At 39.7% G+C, this 21,361-nt stretch overlaps 3 protein-coding genes across 6 annotated transcripts; all 3 read right to left on the bottom strand.

Moving 5' to 3' along the window:
• Window positions 1-540: 540 nt before the first annotated feature.
• On the bottom strand, window positions 541-4,113 carry ppib (peptidylprolyl isomerase B (cyclophilin B)). Its single transcript, XM_020625373.1, has 5 exons — window positions 3,891-4,113; window positions 2,465-2,578; window positions 1,984-2,077; window positions 1,216-1,400; window positions 541-901 (listed from the first exon to the last, which is right to left on the bottom strand). Exons 1-5 carry the CDS (start codon window positions 4,023-4,025, stop codon window positions 779-781), a joined length of 651 nt encoding a protein of 216 aa, XP_020481029.1. The 5' UTR covers window positions 4,026-4,113; the 3' UTR covers window positions 541-778.
• Window positions 4,114-4,789: 676 nt separating this feature from the next.
• adpgk (ADP-dependent glucokinase) lies at window positions 4,790-11,332 on the bottom strand. 2 transcript variants are annotated; one of them, XM_020625448.1, is made up of 8 exons: window positions 11,059-11,332; window positions 9,904-10,147; window positions 9,197-9,422; window positions 9,025-9,087; window positions 8,086-8,206; window positions 7,805-8,001; window positions 7,139-7,237; window positions 4,790-7,048 (listed from the first exon to the last, which is right to left on the bottom strand). In XM_020625448.1, exons 2-8 carry the CDS (start codon window positions 10,128-10,130, stop codon window positions 6,485-6,487), a joined length of 1,497 nt encoding a protein of 498 aa, XP_020481104.1. In that variant the 5' UTR covers window positions 10,131-10,147; window positions 11,059-11,332; the 3' UTR covers window positions 4,790-6,484. The 2 variants fall into 2 exon arrangements, with proteins under 2 accessions (XP_020481104.1, XP_020481113.1); XM_020625457.1 differs by having other exon boundaries at window positions 4,791-7,045.
• Window positions 11,333-12,379: 1,047 nt separating this feature from the next.
• snx22 (sorting nexin 22) lies at window positions 12,380-18,958 on the bottom strand. 3 transcript variants are annotated; one of them, XM_020621157.1, is made up of 8 exons: window positions 18,320-18,934; window positions 18,108-18,225; window positions 16,335-16,418; window positions 15,818-15,922; window positions 14,769-14,863; window positions 14,442-14,471; window positions 13,493-13,560; window positions 12,380-13,284 (listed from the first exon to the last, which is right to left on the bottom strand). In XM_020621157.1, exons 2-8 carry the CDS (start codon window positions 18,192-18,194, stop codon window positions 13,166-13,168), a joined length of 588 nt encoding a protein of 195 aa, XP_020476813.1. In that variant the 5' UTR covers window positions 18,195-18,225; window positions 18,320-18,934; the 3' UTR covers window positions 12,380-13,165. The 3 variants fall into 3 exon arrangements, with proteins under 3 accessions (XP_020476813.1, XP_020476804.1, XP_020476820.1); XM_020621148.1 differs by having other exon boundaries at window positions 18,108-18,242; window positions 18,320-18,933; XM_020621164.1 differs by lacking the exon at window positions 16,335-16,418 and having other exon boundaries at window positions 18,108-18,958.
• Window positions 18,959-21,361: the final 2,403 nt, after the last annotated feature.

Raw genomic sequence — 21,361 nt, 5'->3', positions numbered from 1 at the left:
AAAGCATATTTTCTGCCTATGATGAAGATGGAACCTTGAAATGTTCAGGTAGGGGCAGTTTAACTGCCTATCAGTCCATAAAAAAAAAAAAATCCAGATCAAGGATTTGGATTGGTAAATGTTACGCCTTGGCTGAGGCACATGCGCACTACGAGTGCTCTTGTTTTAATAGGATTTTGAATGCAGGATCTTTATTTGTAGTAAATTTGTAACTTTTATATTGACACAAAAAATGTTATAACAAGAAAAGACTGCATAATCTCATGAAAAAAATGTATCTGAGATAAAGTACACTAGTTGGACAGGAACTGAATCGCTTCACAACATCCCTGAGAATCATCAGGTTTTTAAGATTTCTTAGGACCAAGGTAGTTCAGTGATAGTCGTCAGGGATTGTAGCAGCTTATTTGGTACAACTTATTTTATCCCAGTGAAAAACAGAAAAAAAAAGATCTCAGTTTGTATCTCAGTGTAACACACTCACAGTAATAAAATTCACACAACAATTTAACAAAACATGAAACCTTTATTTCAGATTTCTTTTTTTTACAAAATAACCAAACAATTAAGTGCACCTTGGAATGCTTGTTGGTAAAATGGACCCAAAGCGTTGTTACAAATGCTCGAGACTTACGCTCTTCTGGTGCTTTAAGACGGCAGCCACTGACCCAAAGCCCCTTCACCAGGACCACGGTGCTACTTGTGATAAAACAAGGTGGTCTGCATGATTTCCAACACCCACCAGTCCCTATTTACCCTGTTCTTCCTCAGCAGTGCTCTACTCCTTGGCCACTGCAAATGGTTTCTCCACCTCAATTTTGCCACAGTCGTGGATGGTGACATCTTTAAGAGGCTTATCACGACCATCTGTCTTAGTGCTCTCGATCTTCTTCACCACATCCTGGAAGAAGAAGGAGAAAAAAAAAAAAAAAAAAAAAGATAGAATGTTTCAGCAATGACAAAATCTCATTTAAAAAGTTGTGAATTTTAAACACTTCCTTTGCTTGATCACTACTGAACAATGAGGGTAGAGTGCAGGAAACTATGGTCTATTTAACTGTAGTCTGAAATTGTGATTTTTAGGATTTCAAAAACACTACAGGGATGTCTGAGCTGGCAGCAAGCTAGACCCTATCAGATTGGCTTCTTTAACTTCCCCCCTATTTGTACCTTAGACAGTAATCTATGTATGTGACCGACAGGCCTGACACTCACCATTCCCTCCAGAATTTTTCCAAAGACGACGTGTTTGCCGTCCAGCCATGGAGTCTGGACTGTGGTAATGAAGAACTGGGAACCGTTGGTGTCTTTGCCAGCATTGGCCATGCTGAGCCAGCCGGCACCGTAGTGCTTCAGCTTGAAGTTCTCATCAGGGAAACGGTCTCCATAGATGCTCTTGCCTTCAAGAGGAGATGAAGATTTGTAGCACAATTAGCTTATTCCCTCCTGGTAACAACCTCACTTCTCTGACTTGATTTCTGCCAAATGTCTTTTTTCCCCCATCTGCTGGCATTTGCTTATGTGTGAATACTGAACAGCAGCGAGTCACTGAATGAGAGCGTCTGCCAAATGTACTCTAAGAGCATCATCATGAAGTGACAAAGTGGCACTTGTGAAAGAGCTCTTGATGCAAAATATAAAAAGGTAATGTTCAACGCCTACTGGGAAACCGGTTTTTGTCCTGGGTCATAAATTCATAAAGCAACAGGATAAATCCTGAGTTCACTAAACCCTCAGGAGTTTGTAGTAAATCTGAACTGAATGGAAATAACCCAGTTATAGCAAAAGTGGACACTGAAAATTCGACACATTCCTGACGCTTTTCACAGCTAAACTGCTATTGGTAAAATATTAGAGTCAAAATCAATAAATGTTCAGGACAGCGCTGATGCAGATAATCCTGTGCAATGTTTATTACTGCAGAAAAGTTTTTTTTTATAAATCAGTTCAAAGGCAAGGTAAAAATGTCAGTGCCCATTTTACCTCCAGTGCCGTCTCCTCTGGTGAAGTCTCCACCCTGGATCATGAAGTCCTTGATGACTCTGTGGAATTTACTGCCCTTGTAACCGAACCCTTTCTGTTCATTTAAAACCAAACAATATAAATAACACATGAAAACTATCAAGGATATCAGCTGCCATTGTTTGCCATTTTACACCATGTAAATGAAATTCAAATGACTTATTCAAAAGTGTCTACAGGAAATGCTGATCTGTGAGAGTGAACAAGAATGACCACAAGTCAAAAATAAATTGTCTGGGCCAGTTTGCCCTCAGTACCCACTGAACCTTCTATGCCCTGTTACTATATAAAAACAAATAGATGTTGCAATGATTTTGACCCCCAGTTAATTTAAAGTTAGTATTGAATCTGGTGAGGACTGAGCAAATACACATCACTGCAGACTGGTGTTACATTATGCACAAACTGTGTGACAAACAGACGAAAAGACTGAATGTCTCACCTCTCCTGTTGCCAGAGCAACAAAGTTGTCAACTGTTTTGGGGACGGTTTTCCCAAACACTCCGATGACAACCCTTCCAACATCTTCATCTCCGATTCTAATGTCAAAGAACACCTACAAAAGACATCAAGTTATGACATTACTTTACACTCCAATATCTCCCATGATGATTCAAAGAGAACTTTTTCAATTTTTTGTGGGTTTTTTTTTTAAAGATCAAAAACAGATGAATTGACAGAGGGTAAAGGATCTTTAAATAGGTTTTACTGATGTACAGTCCATTTTCACCCAGTGTTTTACAAGCATTTTAGGACATTCGTCCTTTACAGGGCTGCAACTATGGATTATTTTCATTATCAATTACTCAGCCAGTTATTCTCCAGATAAATCGTTTTGCCTATAAAATGTCTGAATGCATAAATCAAACTCTATTGTGAACATTTTTTTCTCAGAAATTAAACACACAAAGCAACAAAGTTTCAAACAAACATGATTTTCCAACTGGCTCACTGACAATTTGCAGTACAACAAATTATCTGTAGGCAACAGATGTGCATTTGAAATGACAGATTTGGTTTATCCGCAACAGTCTTTCTGAACAATATGAAACAAAGACTCCATGTTAGCTATTGACCACGGGGTTTCTGCAGGTTCTCCAAATTAAATTTAAGACATTATGCCATCATGATAAATGTCTTAAAAGATATCAATTAAAAAAGTGTCAGGAGGTTACTATGGGTTACCAATGATGAACTTTGATAAGTAGCATAAGAAAGGATGAATAAATGGGTTAACCAACTTAAAAACAGACACACAGTTAATTTAAGATCCACATACCAGGACCAGCTCGAACAGTCCTTGTAACTGCAGACGTGGACAAACCGTCTGCACCCAGACAATAACACATGCAGAGGCTCCCTGAGCTTCAGCAAAGTAGGTTATCTTAAGGAGGAACTCCTCTTTAGATTAACCCTGCAACGTTAATCAAAGCTTACATTAATGCGGAGCAATTTATCATTTCTGCACTGGGGAATACCGGTAGTTGGCGTCGAGGCCGATGTCCTGGACTATAAAGGCTAGCTCGACTGAGATACGCCAGGAGCTATGTTGTGTAAATGTGATTCAGTTTGATATGCTAATGCTGCAGAACTTGCTAAACTCTTTACGCGCACAAATTAATACAATAACGTTAAATACTTTTACTGCAACACTTAGCTACTTCGTGTTAGCCTTTTGCTAGCTAAGGTTTGCTTGATAAAGCAGCTTGGCTTTTGGAAAAGATGGCCGGCTAAGCTAGAGGCTACCTTGCAAGTGACGTGGCTTTACCAGCTGTTAGCATAAACGGTTAGCCAGAGGGAAGCACTGATTTTTCTGGATAACCCACTAGCATGCTAGCTAGCTAGCGAGCCGGCCAGCGAACACCTACCTTAGCAGTCACTTTGGGACCTTTCTTCTTCTCGTCAGCGGATGAGCCATTTGGGAAAGCGAGAAAAATCAGAGATCCCATAATGACCGTAATAGCTACAAGCAGCTTCATCCTTCTCTCACACAATCTAACCATCAATAAGAAGAAATGAGCACTCCGAGATGACGGCTATTAGTCGTGCTACCTCTATGAACCGAGGGGAAGGAGTGTGGTATCCGAGGTGCGGACGTCAACACGGCAGAGACGCACTGAGCTCTGATTGGTTCACGTACTAGAGCGTTTCAGCCAATCACATGCAAACGTGTAACAGTTCTGTCAAACAAAGGATGTGTTTATATCGTCTCATCCGTCCCCAGTGGTAGAAGTACTCAGACTGTTTACTTAGCCCAAAGGTAGCAAAAATAAAAATACTCTGTTACAAGTAACGGTCCTGCATTCAAAATGCTACCTGAGTAAAAGTATAAAAGTAGCCTATTAACATCATTACCAAAAGTAAAAGTACTCACTATGCATAATGGCACATTTCACATTAATGTATATTTTTAAATTACTATTATTATTGGTACATTATTGTGATCATCACACTTAATGTTGTAGCTGGTAAAGGTGGAACTAATCTGACTTACCTTATATGCTTATAATTTGTATTCTTCTTGGGCACCTTGCATATTTTCAACAAGGGATCAATAAAATCTTGATTATTCCCTTTAAAGTAATGTAATGTTAGGACTAAAACAGCTTACCATTTACAGCACAAGAGTTTTCTGTCACACCACAAACCTCTCTGACCTGATTTGGGATCCTTTTAACTACTGAAATTATTTTATAAAATGCATTGTTCCAAAATTGTTTCAATGAGTGGGCCATATGTATAAAATGGCACTAAAGTAATTTAGTAATCAAAAACACTTGTCTTATTTATAGCCTTACTTCTTAACCATGTAATACTTAACATTAATAAATACGCACCTTAGTCACCATCACCACAATTAAGCCAAACAGAGCCAACCATATACATTTTAATGACAAACTACAAGTAACTGAAAATTGCTGACAGTTATAAATGTTAAAAAAATAAAGAGTTAAGTGGAATAGATTGTACTTGCTAAAAATAACAGGAGTTCAGAGTTGACATTACAGTCACCTTTGCAGGCACACCTCCCCCTTCTTACTAGTGCAAAGAATCAATTCTGTTCAACAAAATGCCACACATCTTTGTTGTACTTTTGCATTAAGACTCCATCGGTATTGCCTTCAGTGGCCATTTGAGGTATACAAACATTGTTCTGATGGTTACATACAATACATCTAAGATGAAGCAGGCGCAATTGTTCACAAAAATTAACAAAAACCTATGAAAAAGCATAGCTGACAAATATGCTAGAATTTAAATCTGGAAGCTTCTCTTGCAGTTTGTTATACTGACAGCTTTTTGGATTTCCAGCCAATCATGTTCTATAATCACATTTTAAGAGTAAAGGAAACCAATACCTGAAAAGAAAACAAAACATGAAGCAAACCAACATGTGCAGTAACCCTGATTACATATGACCTACAGGACATGTTCAAATTTTATTTTACTTTTAACTTAATTTACAGGCAAACGAATCTAGCCGGCATCTTACCATAAACTGAGCTCCGGCATGATCTACTACAATGATCCCCTTCAAAACCATGTTTAAAATACACATTTATAAGTGTAACATTTCATTATTTAAATCAAAAATGAATAATTGTGTCAGGATTTTAAAAATGTACAAGCAACAGAGAGGATACAGTAACAGTTGTTTCTGCTATAAAATTTCCAAACTAAAACATCTTGATCGTGGGGGTGTTCAGGTCAAACCCCAAGAAAACACAAACTCTTTCACACTCTCTAGTATTTTTATCCCTCAGGACAAGTAACAAAAATGTCAAGTATATTTAGATAACAGTTATTACATGTAAAGATGTCTGACAGTCATGGGATAATTAAGTGTGTCTGACATGAATGCACCAAAAGGTCATCATCAATAATTCCATTTAGATTCTACTGTATAGTAAGACATCATCAGTTTCCAGTCAAACACAATTATTTGTGTGTGTGTGTGTATATTATATATATATCTATCAGGAGTGTAACTGAAGTGAAGCTTAAATTTATGTTTGTTTGGCTCTCAAATTTGAATAAAATATTTAATAACTTTTAAATTATTTTACTTTCTCAAGGCACAGCATACTGAAGATATGCAGGTCAAAGTATATTAGGCGAGCCAAAAAAGCTCTTTGCAGTTTGTGAAGATGGCTTTGAGCTGCACCCAGTCCATGGAGTCAGGTCACCTCACCGCCTGATAAGATCCAGGTCCTCATTTTTCGTGTCTACTGGAGGATTACAGGTTAGAGGGCTACGGACACTGAAGCAGGCTGGAGGAGTGATCAGGCAAGATTTAAAACTGATGCCATCGATCAATTCTTAAACACAGAGGGCCTTTGGGAAAGAAGACAGAACCTGGTTCAGAAACATGGCTCCAACAACAGCTGCAGGTGAAACGTCACTGGGTCTTTGCAGCACTTCCCATCAACGTTTCAAGTGTCAGACTGAAGTACTGTACATCTCAGAAGGGCAGCTGGGTCTTTAACTCTGAGTAAACTAATCCCTCTGATGAGATGGCATCCCCAAGCCCAACTGTCCGAAGCGGCTGTTTGCAGACCAGCACTGGTGTGAAGTGGAAGGTGATATTTCCACGACGCCACACAATAACTGGCTTTGCAGGGTTCAGGGACAACTTCTCTCGTGGCTCAGTGTGTGAGCTGTAAAACTCTAGTGGGGCTTTGAGCTCCACTTTGCTAACATCAACCGAATCTAGGCCACAGGCCTGGCTGCTGGCCACTCGTGCTCCAGCCATCACTGCTGCCGCCTGGTTCCCCCAGTATCCATCCACTGTAGCCAGGATGTGGTAGGCCAGCGTGTGGAAGTGAATGCGTGTAAAGTCTGCCTCTGACAATGGGTCACTGCGGCCGTACTGCTCCAAGACCCAGAAGAGGATGTCACTGACCTGGCTCACATCTGGGATGCCTTTCCAGGCAGCCAAGTCTGCGTGAGGCCCCTGACCAGCCTGAGAGAGGAAGAGCAGCTCCTGCTCATTCAGCCCAATGGAGCTGACAATAGGCATAACCTGCTAACAAGAAACAGAGGGAAAAACTTTAATTAAATATACAGAACTGGTTTGGTTACATGAAAGACTAAGACAAATGTCTTCCACATGAACCTCCTGCATGATGCTGTTCATGTAGTCTTTGTCGGTCATGCTTGCCAGCTCCAGGTGGATGGGAATGTCTTTACGAATTTCAGATATGGCCGACACTGCCTGCGAACACGATGCAAGTACAAGATGTTAGACAAGCTTCCCTATAATTGATATAATCTGAGCTCCAGACATGCATGCGTATTGTGAAGAACAATAAAACGTATGTGATAATTACACTTTAGCTTTATACCCTGAATCATGCAACATTACAATGGACATACTGTTAACAATGAAGTGGGATAATGATTTTTAATTGCTCTGAACTGAAGAATCCTCTTAAATAAAAGTAGGGACATTTTAAAGGATCACACCAGAGTTGACATTCTACTAGTTTTCCAATTGAGAGACGTTATCTTTTACTTTAGCACAAAAGATGGGTAAGTCATCACCTTTACTTAACACTACATTACCACAGCTCAATAAAAGCAGACAGTGTCTGCAGTGATACAGTAAAAAAAAAAAAATAATATACTGACTAGAAAGCACAAAGAAATAAATACAAAAAGGGTCAGTGGTAACATATGATATTACAATATGTATGACTTGCAGTGAAAGGGCCACAACATGCAGCTTTATTGATTAAAACAAAGGTGAAGATATTGCAAAACACAGGCTTTAGCCACTGACCTCTTTGAGCCGCTCCTCCCAGAGCTCTCTGCCCTGACCCTCCATCATGTGGAGCCCTGACAGGACGACCAGGTCTGGCTGAAACTCCTCCAGGCTCGCCACAAACGTCTCTAGTGAACTCATCTCCCCATTGGATACGTCGTGAGAGAAGATGAAACGGTTGGCTTGAGGTGCCTGAGTTGAACCCCACTGTTCACCTAGACAGAGAAGAAGGCTTTCACATGTTGACCTTGTTAAGTGCAACAGATTCTGCAGAAGCTGCAACTTGATCTGCTCTTTACCTGATTTATACTCCAGGATGAGGTGATATTCATCCGTCTCCTGGAGGGAACCTGGAGGGACAACTATCTGTACATCCAGCATCTCGTGAAGTTTAGGACCCACCGGCCCACATAGTAAAACCTGCAGCATGATGAAAGAGTCACACTGGACTGTCTGGAGGAAACATAATTCTTTTGTCTTCAAATGCCACCCTGCATTTGTCAGGTTGTATTATTATTTTTGCACCTTGTTTACTCGTTGCCTTACGGAAGAACACTGCACATGCACAATGAGAGTCAAATTTCTTGTGTGTTCAACACACCTGACCAATAAAGCTGATTCTGGGAATTGTTTACTGTTGAGTAGTGAGATTTTGACAGAAACTGTACTTTATAAGATCTTCAAAATATTTTTACATTAGCAGAATTATATCTGAAATCCAGGGATTCAGAATTACACTATAATACTGTGCTTAGACAGCACCTTTTTAACTCACACACTTGTTCTCCAGACATCTGTACATGGAAGGAATACATCATTCACATGTTTACTGTCCAGTAGGCCTGTGTATTGGCAAGAATCTGCAGATACAATATGTGTCACACTACAGGGGGTTATGAGTCGATATACTGTAATACTGTAAACAAGGTGATATAGTGGAATTTTTTAAAACCAATTTTAGAAAAAATGTCATAAAATAAGTAATACACCACCAAATGTGTACAATCTCCTGCAGAAAAGTTTACACACAGCACAACTTGGCATGTGAACTATTAATTAAAAATTGATACTGTGATTTTGAGAGTCGTAACAAAGTCCTGTGTCAATACATCATAATCTTGTGCATGTCAGTTCATTAATGCAACTGCATTTTAAACAGGCTCAAGAAATATGTAAAAGCTCATTAGTTTGGGTTAAGTGCAAGAGTTGATGACAAAATTATAAAGACGCTACTGTACCATCAGATCAGGGTAGGTGGCAAGTTTCTGAGCAATGAGGGCAGCGTTCCCTCCCACATACAGCTGGAAAAAGAAAAAGGTAGGAAAAAAGTCAAAGGTCATTTAAACAAACAGCCTAATAACCAAAAGTAAATCAGCCTCTGACAAAGTCTGGGGAGTAAAGTAGCCTTGCCTTGGCACCGGGGTACTCTGCTGCTGCACGTGCAATCCACTGGAAGACCTCCTTGTCGCTGAAGAAACGCTCAGCAGCTGCTCCACGTCCCATGAAATGGATGAAGGCTTCCTTTAAGTCCTCTTTGGAGTGCAACACTTCGTGATCCTGGCCAGTGCCAGGATCCACAGCCAGAGCCTGCAGCAGTCCCACTCCAGAGACGACCACGTCAATGCAGGCATTCACCCTGAAAGGCAGGGGGAATAATGAGAAATACTACAAACACGTTATGTCATAGTTAATAACAAATCATTATTAAATATTTGAATCAAACAATCCTGCAAATATATACAAATTTTAAACATCAGCTTGTAGCCTGATATTCAGACTAAGCTACCAAAATTAAAGATGTGAGCAGCTGTTAAAAGGCCATTTCCTCATCAAATCTCAGCCATTTTGGGTCATTTTCTACCCAATTCCTGCACGTGCATCTCACTGATTATGCCACTCGGAGACCTCTCTATAGGGCGAGTACAGACAGTAACAGAATTCACTGGGGAACCACATTCTTGAACCACTATAACACATTCCTTCTCACTAGCAGAGCTGATTGCAGCCTCTCAACATGCCACAGCGTACAGCAGAAGGAGCAAGTGCACAACTGCAGTAATAAATATTGATTTCAGAGGAAAGATACTTATACCTCACAGTTCATCTCTGTAACTCACCCTACTGCCACTTTGCTCCACTGTCGGCTTGGTAAAGTTATCAGTCTCTCCCAGGCAGAAGAGATCACCCGCTCCAGACTGCTCTGACCAGCCGTACCCTCGGATGAGGACTGGAAGCTTGGCAGGCTGATATACTGCAGAATCTGCTCTGGCAGGTCTGGGCTGCCATGGTAGAAATAGCCAACAGCTAATGCAAGCAGGGCTGCTGCTGAAGCCTTCCTCCACATGATGCTCCCAAACACTCCTGCAACAGCAGAAAACAAAACTGCTCACTTTATAGTTGACAGATGAACTAATAAAGACAACACTCATTAGCTGCAGCCCTAGATTAAATAACAGGAAAGTGTTAAGCAGAGGTGGTGCCACCAAGATCCTGATGCATCTTGTTCCAAGCCGGCTGGGCTAGCCACTGCTTAACCTGAGCAAATACAATACAGATACTGTATGCCACTTCATATAGCTGCACTTTGCTTGGGTAAGGATAGGATTCAGGGATGCTTTGTGTTAAGGGTAGGTTAGGATTGGAAAACAGTGTTCCTTATTGTGGAGCTCTGAAGAATTATAGCCTGACACCTGAAAGTGATCTGCTTTGGACTTTGCATGACATTAAAAATCGTTCATGACGTTATTTCTGAAAGCATCCTCAGTTCACTTTTAGTGCCTAAAGCTTTTACACTGCATATATTATGTAAATGATGGAGAAATGTAGGATGTCTATTCTTTTCTTTTTGTCAGAGCACAGCATAATGAATTTCTCTTGTAGATAAACCCGTTTCAACTTGTCTTTTAGTTTCAGTTGAGGAGCTGCCCATTTACACCTGGATGACAGTGTAGGTTTACATTTTGTACAGTACCTGAGCCATAATAACCCAGTGAGCTGCTCTGCCCTTGAAGCTGCACCTATACCAGTACTATATGTTACAGGGGTGAAGTTACTGCTAACGTAGACACACTTAATGTTAGCTAACATGCTAACACAAGCTATATCTTTGGCTAGAGTTGATCAAAGCTAATCTGACAGTAACTCGGCTTAGCGAGCAATCTAATTTAAAAACTGGCAGCCAAACACTTTCTGCACTGTAACGTTATACATCCCAGCTTATTAACAGCTTCTGATAAAACAGAAGTAGCTTCATAGTTATCAGTGGCACGTACCGATAATGTGTAGGCTTCTAGTTACTCAAGCAGGAAGAGGATTCGGTTTCCTGGTCCTTCACATACAGAGGATTTATTCTGCTAAATGCCGGCGGCGGGGAAACAAGCAGGTGACGAGGTGAGTCAGTACGAGTCATCGAAGGAGCACCAATGACTGACAAAGGTGCAGAGACCGCCAGCACACAGCATGGCTGTAATAAGGACAGAGGAGGGAGTGGCTTCCGCTGCCCGCTCCGCGCATGCGCCGACACACGCCGCATGGTGCAGACAGGCCAGAGCATATGAGGGTTAACTTCTTCCTTCCCCGTTTCCTATCCCAATGTGGGTGTTCACAAAGTGATTCCCAAAGTAGTCAAACACACTGTACAAACTTATTTTCACACAATCTGAGCCTAACCTCCATAAATAAACTTTTTTACAATTCTTTGTCAAATTCAATAATAAATAATGTGTTGATTGAGCTTTTGTTGTGGTGGTTAGCATACTGCTCCGTTTCCAGTCTTTATACTCATTTAAGCTGAAGGCTAATGAGTGTAGCCTAATTTTTCTGTACAGACGTGAGGGTGCATGGATGGATTACTGAAGGGGCTCAGGAACTGACACAAAACTACCACAAGGACACTCATAATAACCACAAATAGAAGAAGAAACAAGTACAGAGCCACAAAACAACCACAAATGAGGGATGGAGGGGGGCCCACTGACTCCTAATCTGTCTGTACTATATCAAGCTTCTCATTTAATGATGGGCTTAATTTTGTTCTCTTTATGTATTCTGAGTGAATAGGTTCAACCAGGTCTTGAATTTCAACAAAGTGGAGACCAATTAGACACCAGTAAACCACAATTACATGACATAAAGACTCAAACCCATTCTTTCTGTATTTTCTCCTTCAGACTAGTAAGTGTGTCTGAACTGCTTGTTGCTGCTTGTAAATTATTTAATCAGTGGAGGAGGTGAGGCATGGCAGCTTAACAGGACACTGACACCTTCAATAGCATTTGATCTGTCTGGAAGATTGGGATAAATTTAATTGTGTAAAGGTTATAAAGACTTACTCCAGGTGACTCAAAACGTTCATTCTTGCCTAAGTAGCTTCTACAAATTACTGAAGTAAAGGTCTGAATATCTTTAAAAATTAGAAATTTTAGCTTTGATTTTTAATAAATATACAAAGTGAAATAACAAATATGAACGTCGTTCAAATTATTAGGCCTGTAAGCTTCTCACCAACTGTGGTAACTAACTGTGATTATAAACAGGACTATTCCCGAACTGGCTGCCTCATCGTTGGCCTACAACATAATATTGTAAATGTGTGTTAAGTGTCCAAACACTGTCTTGTCTGACCATCAGCTTATCAAACAGAAGAACATAATTTTCTTTTTCTGCAGTTTAGGTTTATGGAGAATTCATCCAGGATGAGTCCTGTTTGATTTTTTATTACAATTTCAATAAAGTAAAAAAAAACTACACACAGTATATGCTAATTCTAATTTAGTTACACTAAAAGAAGGCTTCAAAATATAAAGTATCATAGCCTCAGCATCAGTATTTGGCTGAAGACATTTAAGGCTGTGTTAATCTTCGATTTGTATCAGTCCTAGTGCATCTGCATAATTTCATCACAAAAAAGTGATGAGGTAAAAAAAGCATACAACCTCAATTAATAGGACTCATAATTTTGTTTGTCCCACACCCAAACAGCTCTGTTTGACAGCCTGTTAATTTGACAAACTAAACTGGTAAACAAAGAATAAGTAATCAGTGTCTGTCTCTTAAATTTTACACATGGTTTAGAACTCCATCACTACATCTTTACTAAAAAATTATCATTACAATGAACAAAAGCATGCATTTCACTCAGTTCATATTTGCTTATGGCTAAAAACTTAATGTCACAACTAAATAAAAAATAAAAAATTATGACACCTCCATGGCTAAAAAACAATCAGAGATCTTCACATTGCTGTCAGCACAGTGGGGGGAGCATTACATGACAAAGGCTGGGTGATGTGGTTAAATCCCACTGATGTCAAACAAAAACCAAGTCTTTTGTGTAATGCTAGTTCCATCCTCTTACAGTAAATCGTATAAACAGTCATTTTAGGCGTCTATAGAAGTGGTGGGGTCAGTCTCGGTAAGAGTGGAGACAGTGAAGCTGACCCGGATGTCCCGCGGGTAAAAACCTTGAAGAACTCCGTCCACAACAACATCTGGAAGACCTACAGGACAGAGCTCACGTTGTATGCAGTATGTTCAGACTGGCATGCTCTTATAAAGAGCATGTCAGTCATGACAGTTCAATTCAAAATACAACATTAAACAACAAAATGCACACAAAAATAACAAAAGTACAGTCAATAACAATTTTTAAGTGCTTTTTCCAAGCTGAAAATATTTCAAGATGTACCAATAATCTGTTCTACCCACCTGATGTACAGTCGCAGAGATATGGATCCTGAAAATATCCAACCACCTTCTTATGTGATAACTGGTAACTGAGGAAACAAAAGCAGAATATCATCAATTTTTTTCATGCACTAGTAATTATGTTTGTATACTACTACTATTCTTCAAGTGTAACAAAGCATTTATCCATTTATGTGACTGCAGTAGTGCACCATGTGTTTTGTATGTGCCCATTCTGGTTTAGCTTGGCTATGTCAAAATCAACATCAGGAGGTTTGGTGCTGTCAGACAGATACAGGCTTGTTCCTGTTCATATCATTAACTGTAAGGAACTATGAACTTGAGCAGCTGTTGCTCGGGAGCTAGAGGGGTCCATCCACTGATCACGGTTCAATCTCCAACTCTTCCTTCCCACAGGTCAAGGTCAAGAGACAGAACCTCACATTGCCCTCAAATTGCTCAGGTCAGCAATTTGTGTGGTAGCCTGCTGCTGTTTGTGGATGTGAACGGGTGAATGAAAGGCAAATCGCAAAGCAGTCTGGATAAACACATTATATACCAATTGAATCATCTGAGAAACATTAATTAACACCTGTAACTATCACCAGACATAATGTACAGACAGAGTCAAGATTCAACATAAACTTTGAAATATAAAGCCACCACCACCAACAAAGAAAACCTGAATTAAAATCAATTATTTAGCCACACTAATGGGTTTAAAATCTATTTAAATGTTAAGAAATCCCACCCAGGAAGCAATAAAAATTGACGGGATATCCTTCAACCCTAGTAGACAAGATATCCAACCCAGGGAGTAAATGTGATAAATTACTGCTTTCCCATAAGGTTCATGTGGCAGTGGGAAATTTGACTTCGAAATCCTGACATGTTCACACACGTCCACTGCCGACAAATGTTGTCACTGTACCAAACAGTTAGTGAGAAAATAGACACTGAATGCCCTTACCTGTAATCTTGACTGTCCAGTTCAAGTGACCTGAAATTAAAGCATACAACTAGTAGATTACTGGCAAGGACACTATCAAAATAAAAGTTAGTGTTTACAAGATCAAACTTACATTTGTTATGTAGCAAAGAATGTGAGCCAGTTTTAAAATAACACTGAAAAAATTCTTCAACTATACTGTGGCTTAGAGCCAGTGCTGCTGCTTCACACCACTATGAGAGATGTAGCTGAAGTTTTATTATGTTGCTGCATTGCCCCCAGTCCAAAAATAGAGGACCTAAATACAACATCTGTGGGTGCAGTCAGAGTGAGGACTGAAGGACTTACTCCATACTGCTCATCTTGTTCCCCGTGTGAAAGTGTTTAACGTGGAGGAAGTCCAGCAGCACCTGTGGCACATCTTCATTTTGACAGATGATCTCCTGGCAAAAAGCGACAAAACAAACCCTGACATTTAAAAAAAAAAAAAGATTACAGTAATGCCAAGACTGTGAAGTGGCTTGCCAATCACACACCTCTGACACATTTGCTAGGCAGAGCAACATGACAAAATATTTTGTTACTGATGCAACATGACCTTTGACCCCATCAGTGCTTTCTAAATCGCATGATTACTTTGGATAAATTTTGAGCTCCATGTCAAATCTTTTGTTCAGTGCTACTTATTTTATTTCATGAGTCCCATATTTTCCAGCTAATTTCTTGGAGATTTTCCTTATAATTTCCAAAAAAAATGAGGCAATTTGGTACTAATGACAAAGGAAATGAAGGATGTGTTATTTGCTTCAGTTATTAAGGAACCGGTCTTTATGCTGGCGCTTTTAAGAAAAAATAAGTTATGTGAAATGATTTTAGTAGGTGTGTGTACAATAGTTCATAAACTAACATCAGTCTCTAGAAAAACAAAAATTCTTCATTAGAAAATGTACCCAATGCTGAATCTGTTTGTTTGTCATATCAGTCTTTTTAGGAATCTGATGGTTAATGACATCTGTCTATTAAGTTATTTTCTTTTACCTCCTATAAAACTCCCTGTCTCACATATAACAAGCAGGTACTGTACTAACGTTTTCTACATACTCAGCATCAAACTGTGAGACTGGCCTTTCTTGGAACAGTTCCAGTAACTAACAGCTAATACCAAATTCCTGTAATGGGCTTTAGAACTGCTTTTAAAAGGTGTGTATACATAAATCAAGTTTCCCGCTCACTTGCTTGAGTGAGGCCAAAAGTCACTGTTGGTGACACAGTATCACCCCGACAAAACTGAAATGATCTCAAGGAATCCCTAAAATATGACTTGCACAAGGACAGAAGCTCGTCGTGAGTGTCTGAAGAGGTTAGCACCTTGCTGAGTGGTCACCTGGATGTTTTACCTGGATGTAATCTTCCAACTCCTGCCTCCTCTGCTCCACAGGTTTGGTCCTCAGATGGGGATTCCTTTTACTTGGGAAATCCGGAGTCCGAATGATCTTCCTGAGCTGCAGGTAACAAAAATTGCTTGTTTTGAAATATACCTTTAATTTTCTCATATCACATATAGAAATTGGTGGAAACCTTTGGGGAACTGACCTCCCAAAAAAGTTTCCCAAAACACTGGTTTTTGTAAATTTTTGTCACAGTGGTTGAAATACGTTCAATTTGAAGAACTGATTTTTTTTTTAATTCATGTTCATAGCTTTTCTGAACTTCTGAACACTCCTTACCTTGTTTTAAACCACAAAACATAGATTTGCAAATACAGGAGAACATAAAAATAAAACTTCCTTGTGATTTTAAATCAGCTGAACCCATGTAAACAATTTTATGTTACAAAGAAATTATACATCTAGTAGCATGATATACACTGCTACATATGACTATTGTGGCTATAAACAAGTTCCATGTTCATACTTTTCTGTGGAGAGTCTGGAACTCGCTGCTTCTTTTGAGCACATCGTGTTTCCTCTCATTAAACAAGACTTCAACTCTGAAAAGCTGCAAACAAAACACACAAGGAGACAAAAACAGACGCTCAAGTCGCACTCTATTCACATTTACTGGACATAATGTTTACCAGGTTGATCCAAATGAGGACAAAAACGAATCATCAGGTTCATTCTTTTTAAAAGGACAGAGTTCTCCAGTGTGGCCTAATCCCATTAAAAGGGACAAATACAAAGAGGAAATGTAAACTGAAGAGATTAACACAACTTAAAATAGTTCCCTTTATAGGGTGTATATGCAGTAGTTTCAAATAAAAATCAAATAATACTCTAATGCAGATTTCTCTTCAAGTATCACTGTTTGGTAAATTTTATTTTTGGAAAATAAAAAACTGGAATAAAGTAAATTCAAATTAAAGGTTTAAGATTAAGGACAAATCAATTTCAAGCAGGGAGAAAATACTTCTAGACAATTTTTTATGATCCATCCAAATCTGTGCTCTTATTTAATGCAGCTTTAATTCGACCCTTTTCTTTGCATTAATAAGTTTTTGTACAGGATACACCGAGGTACGTGGTTCCCACTGTGTGTGTTAGTTGTGTCTTCAGGGAAAGGAGGGGACATGTACTGCACAGCACCATAACAGCCTTCAGCACCAACTACTAATGACTGAATGTGGCAGAGTACATTTACTGAAGGTCAAACGTGAGGTACTTGTATACTTGAGAGCATTTTCATTTTTATGCCACGTACTTCTACTTTACATTTCAGTGACTCGAGGTGGAACTGCTAGTTTCACCCAGTAAATGATCTGGATATCCTCTTCCTGTCAGGTCCGCTCGGCGCGACCTGCCTCTTTCTATTTTTCCTCTCCTGCTCTCCTCTCCCTTTTTGCGGGATCAACGCCTCAGCTGTGTCGCATCGGGTAATTAGTGACTCGTGGGTCGGTGCGCACACCTGAGGCGTATTCCGCTGATTTGTTGGCTTCCTTATTTATACCTCTGGCAGACGCCCCCTCGCCGTCGGAGCATTGCGACATGTAATGTACAATACTTAAAGTAAGTTATACAAAGGTTGTGGTTGACCCACATTTTTAGACGTGTGTAAGATGCTACGCTGACAGTCTCTGTGCTGTGGATTACATTGTTTACGTTGGTTCTTTTTGTTCACCTGTCCGTTCTCATCCTTTGCTATCCTAGTTCCTGTCGTTAGTTTGTGTGTTTACCGTCCTAGTCTCCTTAGTCATCACTGCCCTTCCCTTGTTGTATGTATTATGGACCCTGTTATGTTATGTTTTTATTCCAATAAACCACCTTTTTTGTAATAGTACCTGGGTCAGCCATCTTCAGTCCAACCCCAGTTCTCACCAGCTGTGTAAACCCTGACATTTATAAAGCAGTACCTGGGTCACCTCCTGGTGAGGGGGACTAAACCATAACACTTCCACTATTAAACCCATTTACTTTTGCTTCAAAAAAATTCAAGACTCCGTCAATATATTTAAAGTTTTATAAGGATTCGAGTACACTGTTCCCCTGAACAGAACTCAGACAGCCTGAGGTGACCTACTTTCCACTCTTTCTCCAGGTGACCTGGTCTCACAGGCGGACATGCAATGTGTTCATGTTGCCCTATATCAAGTGGAAACGCACTACTGCGAAGTAATAACACGTTACAGTGTTTGTATGCCGCCAATAAAAGTGAAACATGCGAAGTGGAGTGATTGAACAGCGTGCTCACCTTCTTCGACTTTCCCGACTCATCCACTTTCTTCTCTATCGATGGTATCGACACTTCAATCATCGGGAAATCTTTCTCCAACACCATGAGACTTTATCAGCTGCCTTTGACTGACTTTCTACAACCGTTTAGAAACTGTAAATGAAACTTCGCACGGTTTTCTCCACGTCCAGGAACTGGGGAAAAACGTGTCTGTGTCTGTTGTCGCTCACCTGCTGTTCCTCCTGGGCTCCACCTAATTGGACAAACCAAACCCCCAGGCGCATGCAGGGACATTAAAGGTGCAGTCGGACATTTAAGAGAAACCATCCAGACTGTGGCTACTAGAGGAGTAATAACCACGGGACTATTAGTGTCTCAAAGTTCAACATCACTGCTTGGCATCCACATGCATTTGTCTCATTTTATGTTCCGCTATGTAGATTGATCAGTGATTAGTCCATTAATCGATTAGCCAATCAAAAGATAATTAATTGGCACGTATTTTGAAAATTCATCAACCATTAACGTCATTTTTAAAGCACAAATACCAAGCATCCTCTGATTCCAGCTTGTCAAGGCCGACACTTTCACATGTCACTTTCAAATCCGCGTTCACTTCCCACTGCGCGTGAAACAAGAACTCACTACAGCGGGTTCTAAACCAAGACCAACTGTAAAAACATTTCAACCAAACTTTTAGTGACAGGAGCTCTTACAGAAGCTTCACAGAAGAACAATTCTTAGTCATTATTCCTCTTTCAGCAGCTCTGTGCAACAGAACCACACGGTCTGTCTGTGACCTGTCATCACGGGATTTATATCTTCCCATCCCGTGTTATTGCTCACTGTGCTTTAATATAAGCCAGCACAAGAGCTGACTGAAGCAATTCTAAACAACAAGGATGAGTGACCTTAAAGAGTCATAGACCACAAAAACATCTGTGTATAGTTACCATGTTTTACTACAGCCTGTGTGAATCTTTGCCCTCTTGTTACAGACATTTTTTTTTTTTTGCAAATGAAGCCCATGGACATTAACACAAAGTTAGCTGGTCTTGGTTTTTGGCTCTAAGGGCTTGTTTGACACCTTAAGTTAACTTTGAAGGTGACATTTGAACATATTTTTAATATAAAACATTGTTTTTCCCACTGGGTTTAAAGATGCTTTTTGGGGAAAAACGTTCAGGAGCAGCTGAGTCAGAGTTTTTTTTTTTTTGCTTTGTCAGTTGAGATTTTTAAGGGGTATTATAGGATAACTTGCATGTTACTTGTCTTCAAATCTTAGTTTACAATGAAGTACTTAAAACATGAAAGCCAGCTGGTTTGTGGTTCCTGGAGTCAAGGTCACCATAGCCCACTGCCAGGAGATCCTCACAGAGTCCAGAGCACAGAGAGGTTAAGTGAAGTGTGAGACATTTGATCTGAACAAGGAGCATTCTTTCAACTTTGCAAACAAAGACTTCTAATAGCGGAACCATAAAGCAGTAAACCATTTGCCCACTGTTACTTTAAAGCAGCTCCTGCAGTTCTGCTATTTAGGTAATTATTAATTTGCCTCTGCCTGTGGTATTCACAAGTCCAGGCACAGTTGTTAAAGTATAGATAACTGAACAAAAGCACCACATAATCAAAATGACAGGTAGGACTTGTTCTGCTCTGTTCTTGGTCTTTAGTATTTGCCCTGTGTTACTGGTTTCCTCTTGTCCCTGGCCATGCTGGTAATGTTGCATCCTTTATCTGTCAGTCACTGTGTATCACAGTTGAAAGCCCAGAGACATTCCAGAGTTGGAGTCAAAGTGCTCTCCTCCTCATCTGTTCCCCCTTCTCAGGCTTCACAGTGCTGTCAGGATCTTACACAATAAACACTATTACATTAGACACAGATAGTGAACCCGATCAATTATTATGATAATATTTCAAAGGTTATTACATGAGAAACATGTCACACAATAAACATCTTAGAAGAAATGTAAAATAAGCCAATGTTAACAACATTAGATGTCCAAATATGAGATATAAAACACATTTAAAATGGGGTTTTTGAAGGGCCTCTACATGATGGGGACCTGGATACTATACCCCTCACCTCTACGTCCCCTGGCTGCTTGTAAAGGAGGATCTTGCACGTAGCCGGTGTCGCCGGTAGGTGGCAGTAATTCACAGAGCTGTTACTTCCAGCTCCTGTAGTTTACTAGGCTGCTACTTATTATAAGCTGTAGCTGTGGGCTAGTTGTACCTGAGCTATAACAACTACTGCTGCTTCTGTTTCACATTGTATTCTTATTACAAGAAGAAGAAGAAGAAGTCTACTCTGATCAATAGTTGATTAAACACTGGTCTCAGTGGTTTTATTATAAAAGTGTGCAGTGTAATTGCATTTATAGTTATTACTACAGTATACTATAGTTATTACTATATTATTAAATACTCAAGGTTTCACTTCGGATTTAAAGGAAAAACCTGCATTTAAATGACTTTTTTTTTCTAATTTTACCGTAATTTTCTGGTGCCAAAGTTAAAGGAATTTTACCATTTTTTACTGTACTGTAGTGAAGTAAGTTTCCACAAAGAAAAGTATATATATTACAAATGAGATTAAACGATTACTCAAAGGGTTGTTTAAAACGGCACCACTTTGTGACAGCTTATAATCTACAACTATAAGCTTCTAAAGTAAACTCAAAACACTTATTACTATAGTGCATCTTAAATTCTTATTAATAACAAACCAAATAATACATTATTTAAATGATTTTACTTTTTTCTTATTGCACATAAGAAGAGAAATAACTGAACAAAATGCAAGGGTTACAGTCTGTGTGGATGAAGATGTTTCAGCTGGCCCTCCATTTACTTTTTCTGTAAAAGTACAAAATTATCTGATTTCATTTTATCTTGCTGATCGTGGAATTGTGGAGCCATTGTGGAGTCAGGATTAGATTAGATTAATCTTCTGTACCACTTCTTCTTCTTTGTCTTTTGAGAAAGCTGGTTCTTGATCTCTTCCAGCTCGCCCTTCAAACAGCACTCTTTTGACTCCCACTCCTGCTGTTTTTCCTGCAGCAAGCGGCGGTGCTCTTCCAGCTCACCCTTCATATAGCGCTCTGTTGACTCCAACTCCAGCTGTTTTTCCTGCAGCAAGCGGCGGTGCTCTTCCAGCTCACCCTTCATATAGCGCTCTGTTGACTCCAACTCCAGCTGTTTTTCCTGTAGCAAGCGGTTGTGCTCTTCCAGCTCACACTTCATATAGCGCTCTGTTGACTCCAACCACA

This window comes from Monopterus albus, unplaced genomic scaffold, assembly GCF_001952655.1.
Source record: "Monopterus albus unplaced genomic scaffold, M_albus_1.0 scaffold7.1, whole genome shotgun sequence".
Classification (NCBI taxonomy): Eukaryota; Metazoa; Chordata; class Actinopteri; order Synbranchiformes; family Synbranchidae; genus Monopterus; species Monopterus albus.
Note: the sequence above shows the minus strand (reverse complement) of the source record. Positions and strands in the feature narration are given on the sequence as shown.

Bases quoted from the DNA above. Each gene is read 5' to 3' on its own strand.
- snx22 (XM_020621157.1), bottom strand. From the start codon at position 18,194: ATGGTGTTGGAGAAAGATTTCCCGATGATTGAAGTGTCGATACCATCG. The intron at 14,472-14,768 runs GTAAGTCCTTCA...CTTTAATTTCAG, and splicing joins AACAAGATGAGCAGTATGGA to GTCACTTGAACTGGACAGTC. The intron at 13,561-14,441 runs GTAAGGGCATTC...TTGTTTCCTCAG, and splicing joins CTGGACAGTCAAGATTACAG to TTACCAGTTATCACATAAGA.
- adpgk (XM_020625448.1), bottom strand. From the start codon at position 10,130: ATGTGGAGGAAGGCTTCAGCAGCAGCCCTGCTTGCATTAGCTGTTGGC. The intron at 8,207-9,024 runs GTACAGTAGCGT...ATCATGCTGCAG, and splicing joins CCACCTACCCTGATCTGATG to GTTTTACTATGTGGGCCGGT. The intron at 7,238-7,804 runs GTCAGTGGCTAA...TCGTGTTCGCAG, and splicing joins GGGAGGAGCGGCTCAAAGAG to GCAGTGTCGGCCATATCTGA.
- ppib (XM_020625373.1), bottom strand. From the start codon at position 4,025: ATGGTTAGATTGTGTGAGAGAAGGATGAAGCTGCTTGTAGCTATTACG. The intron at 1,401-1,983 runs GTAAAATGGGCA...CTCCTCTTGAAG, and splicing joins CAGAGGAGACGGCACTGGAG to GCAAGAGCATCTATGGAGAC. The intron at 902-1,215 runs GTGAGTGTCAGG...TTCTTCTTCCAG, and splicing joins GAAAAATTCTGGAGGGAATG to GATGTGGTGAAGAAGATCGA.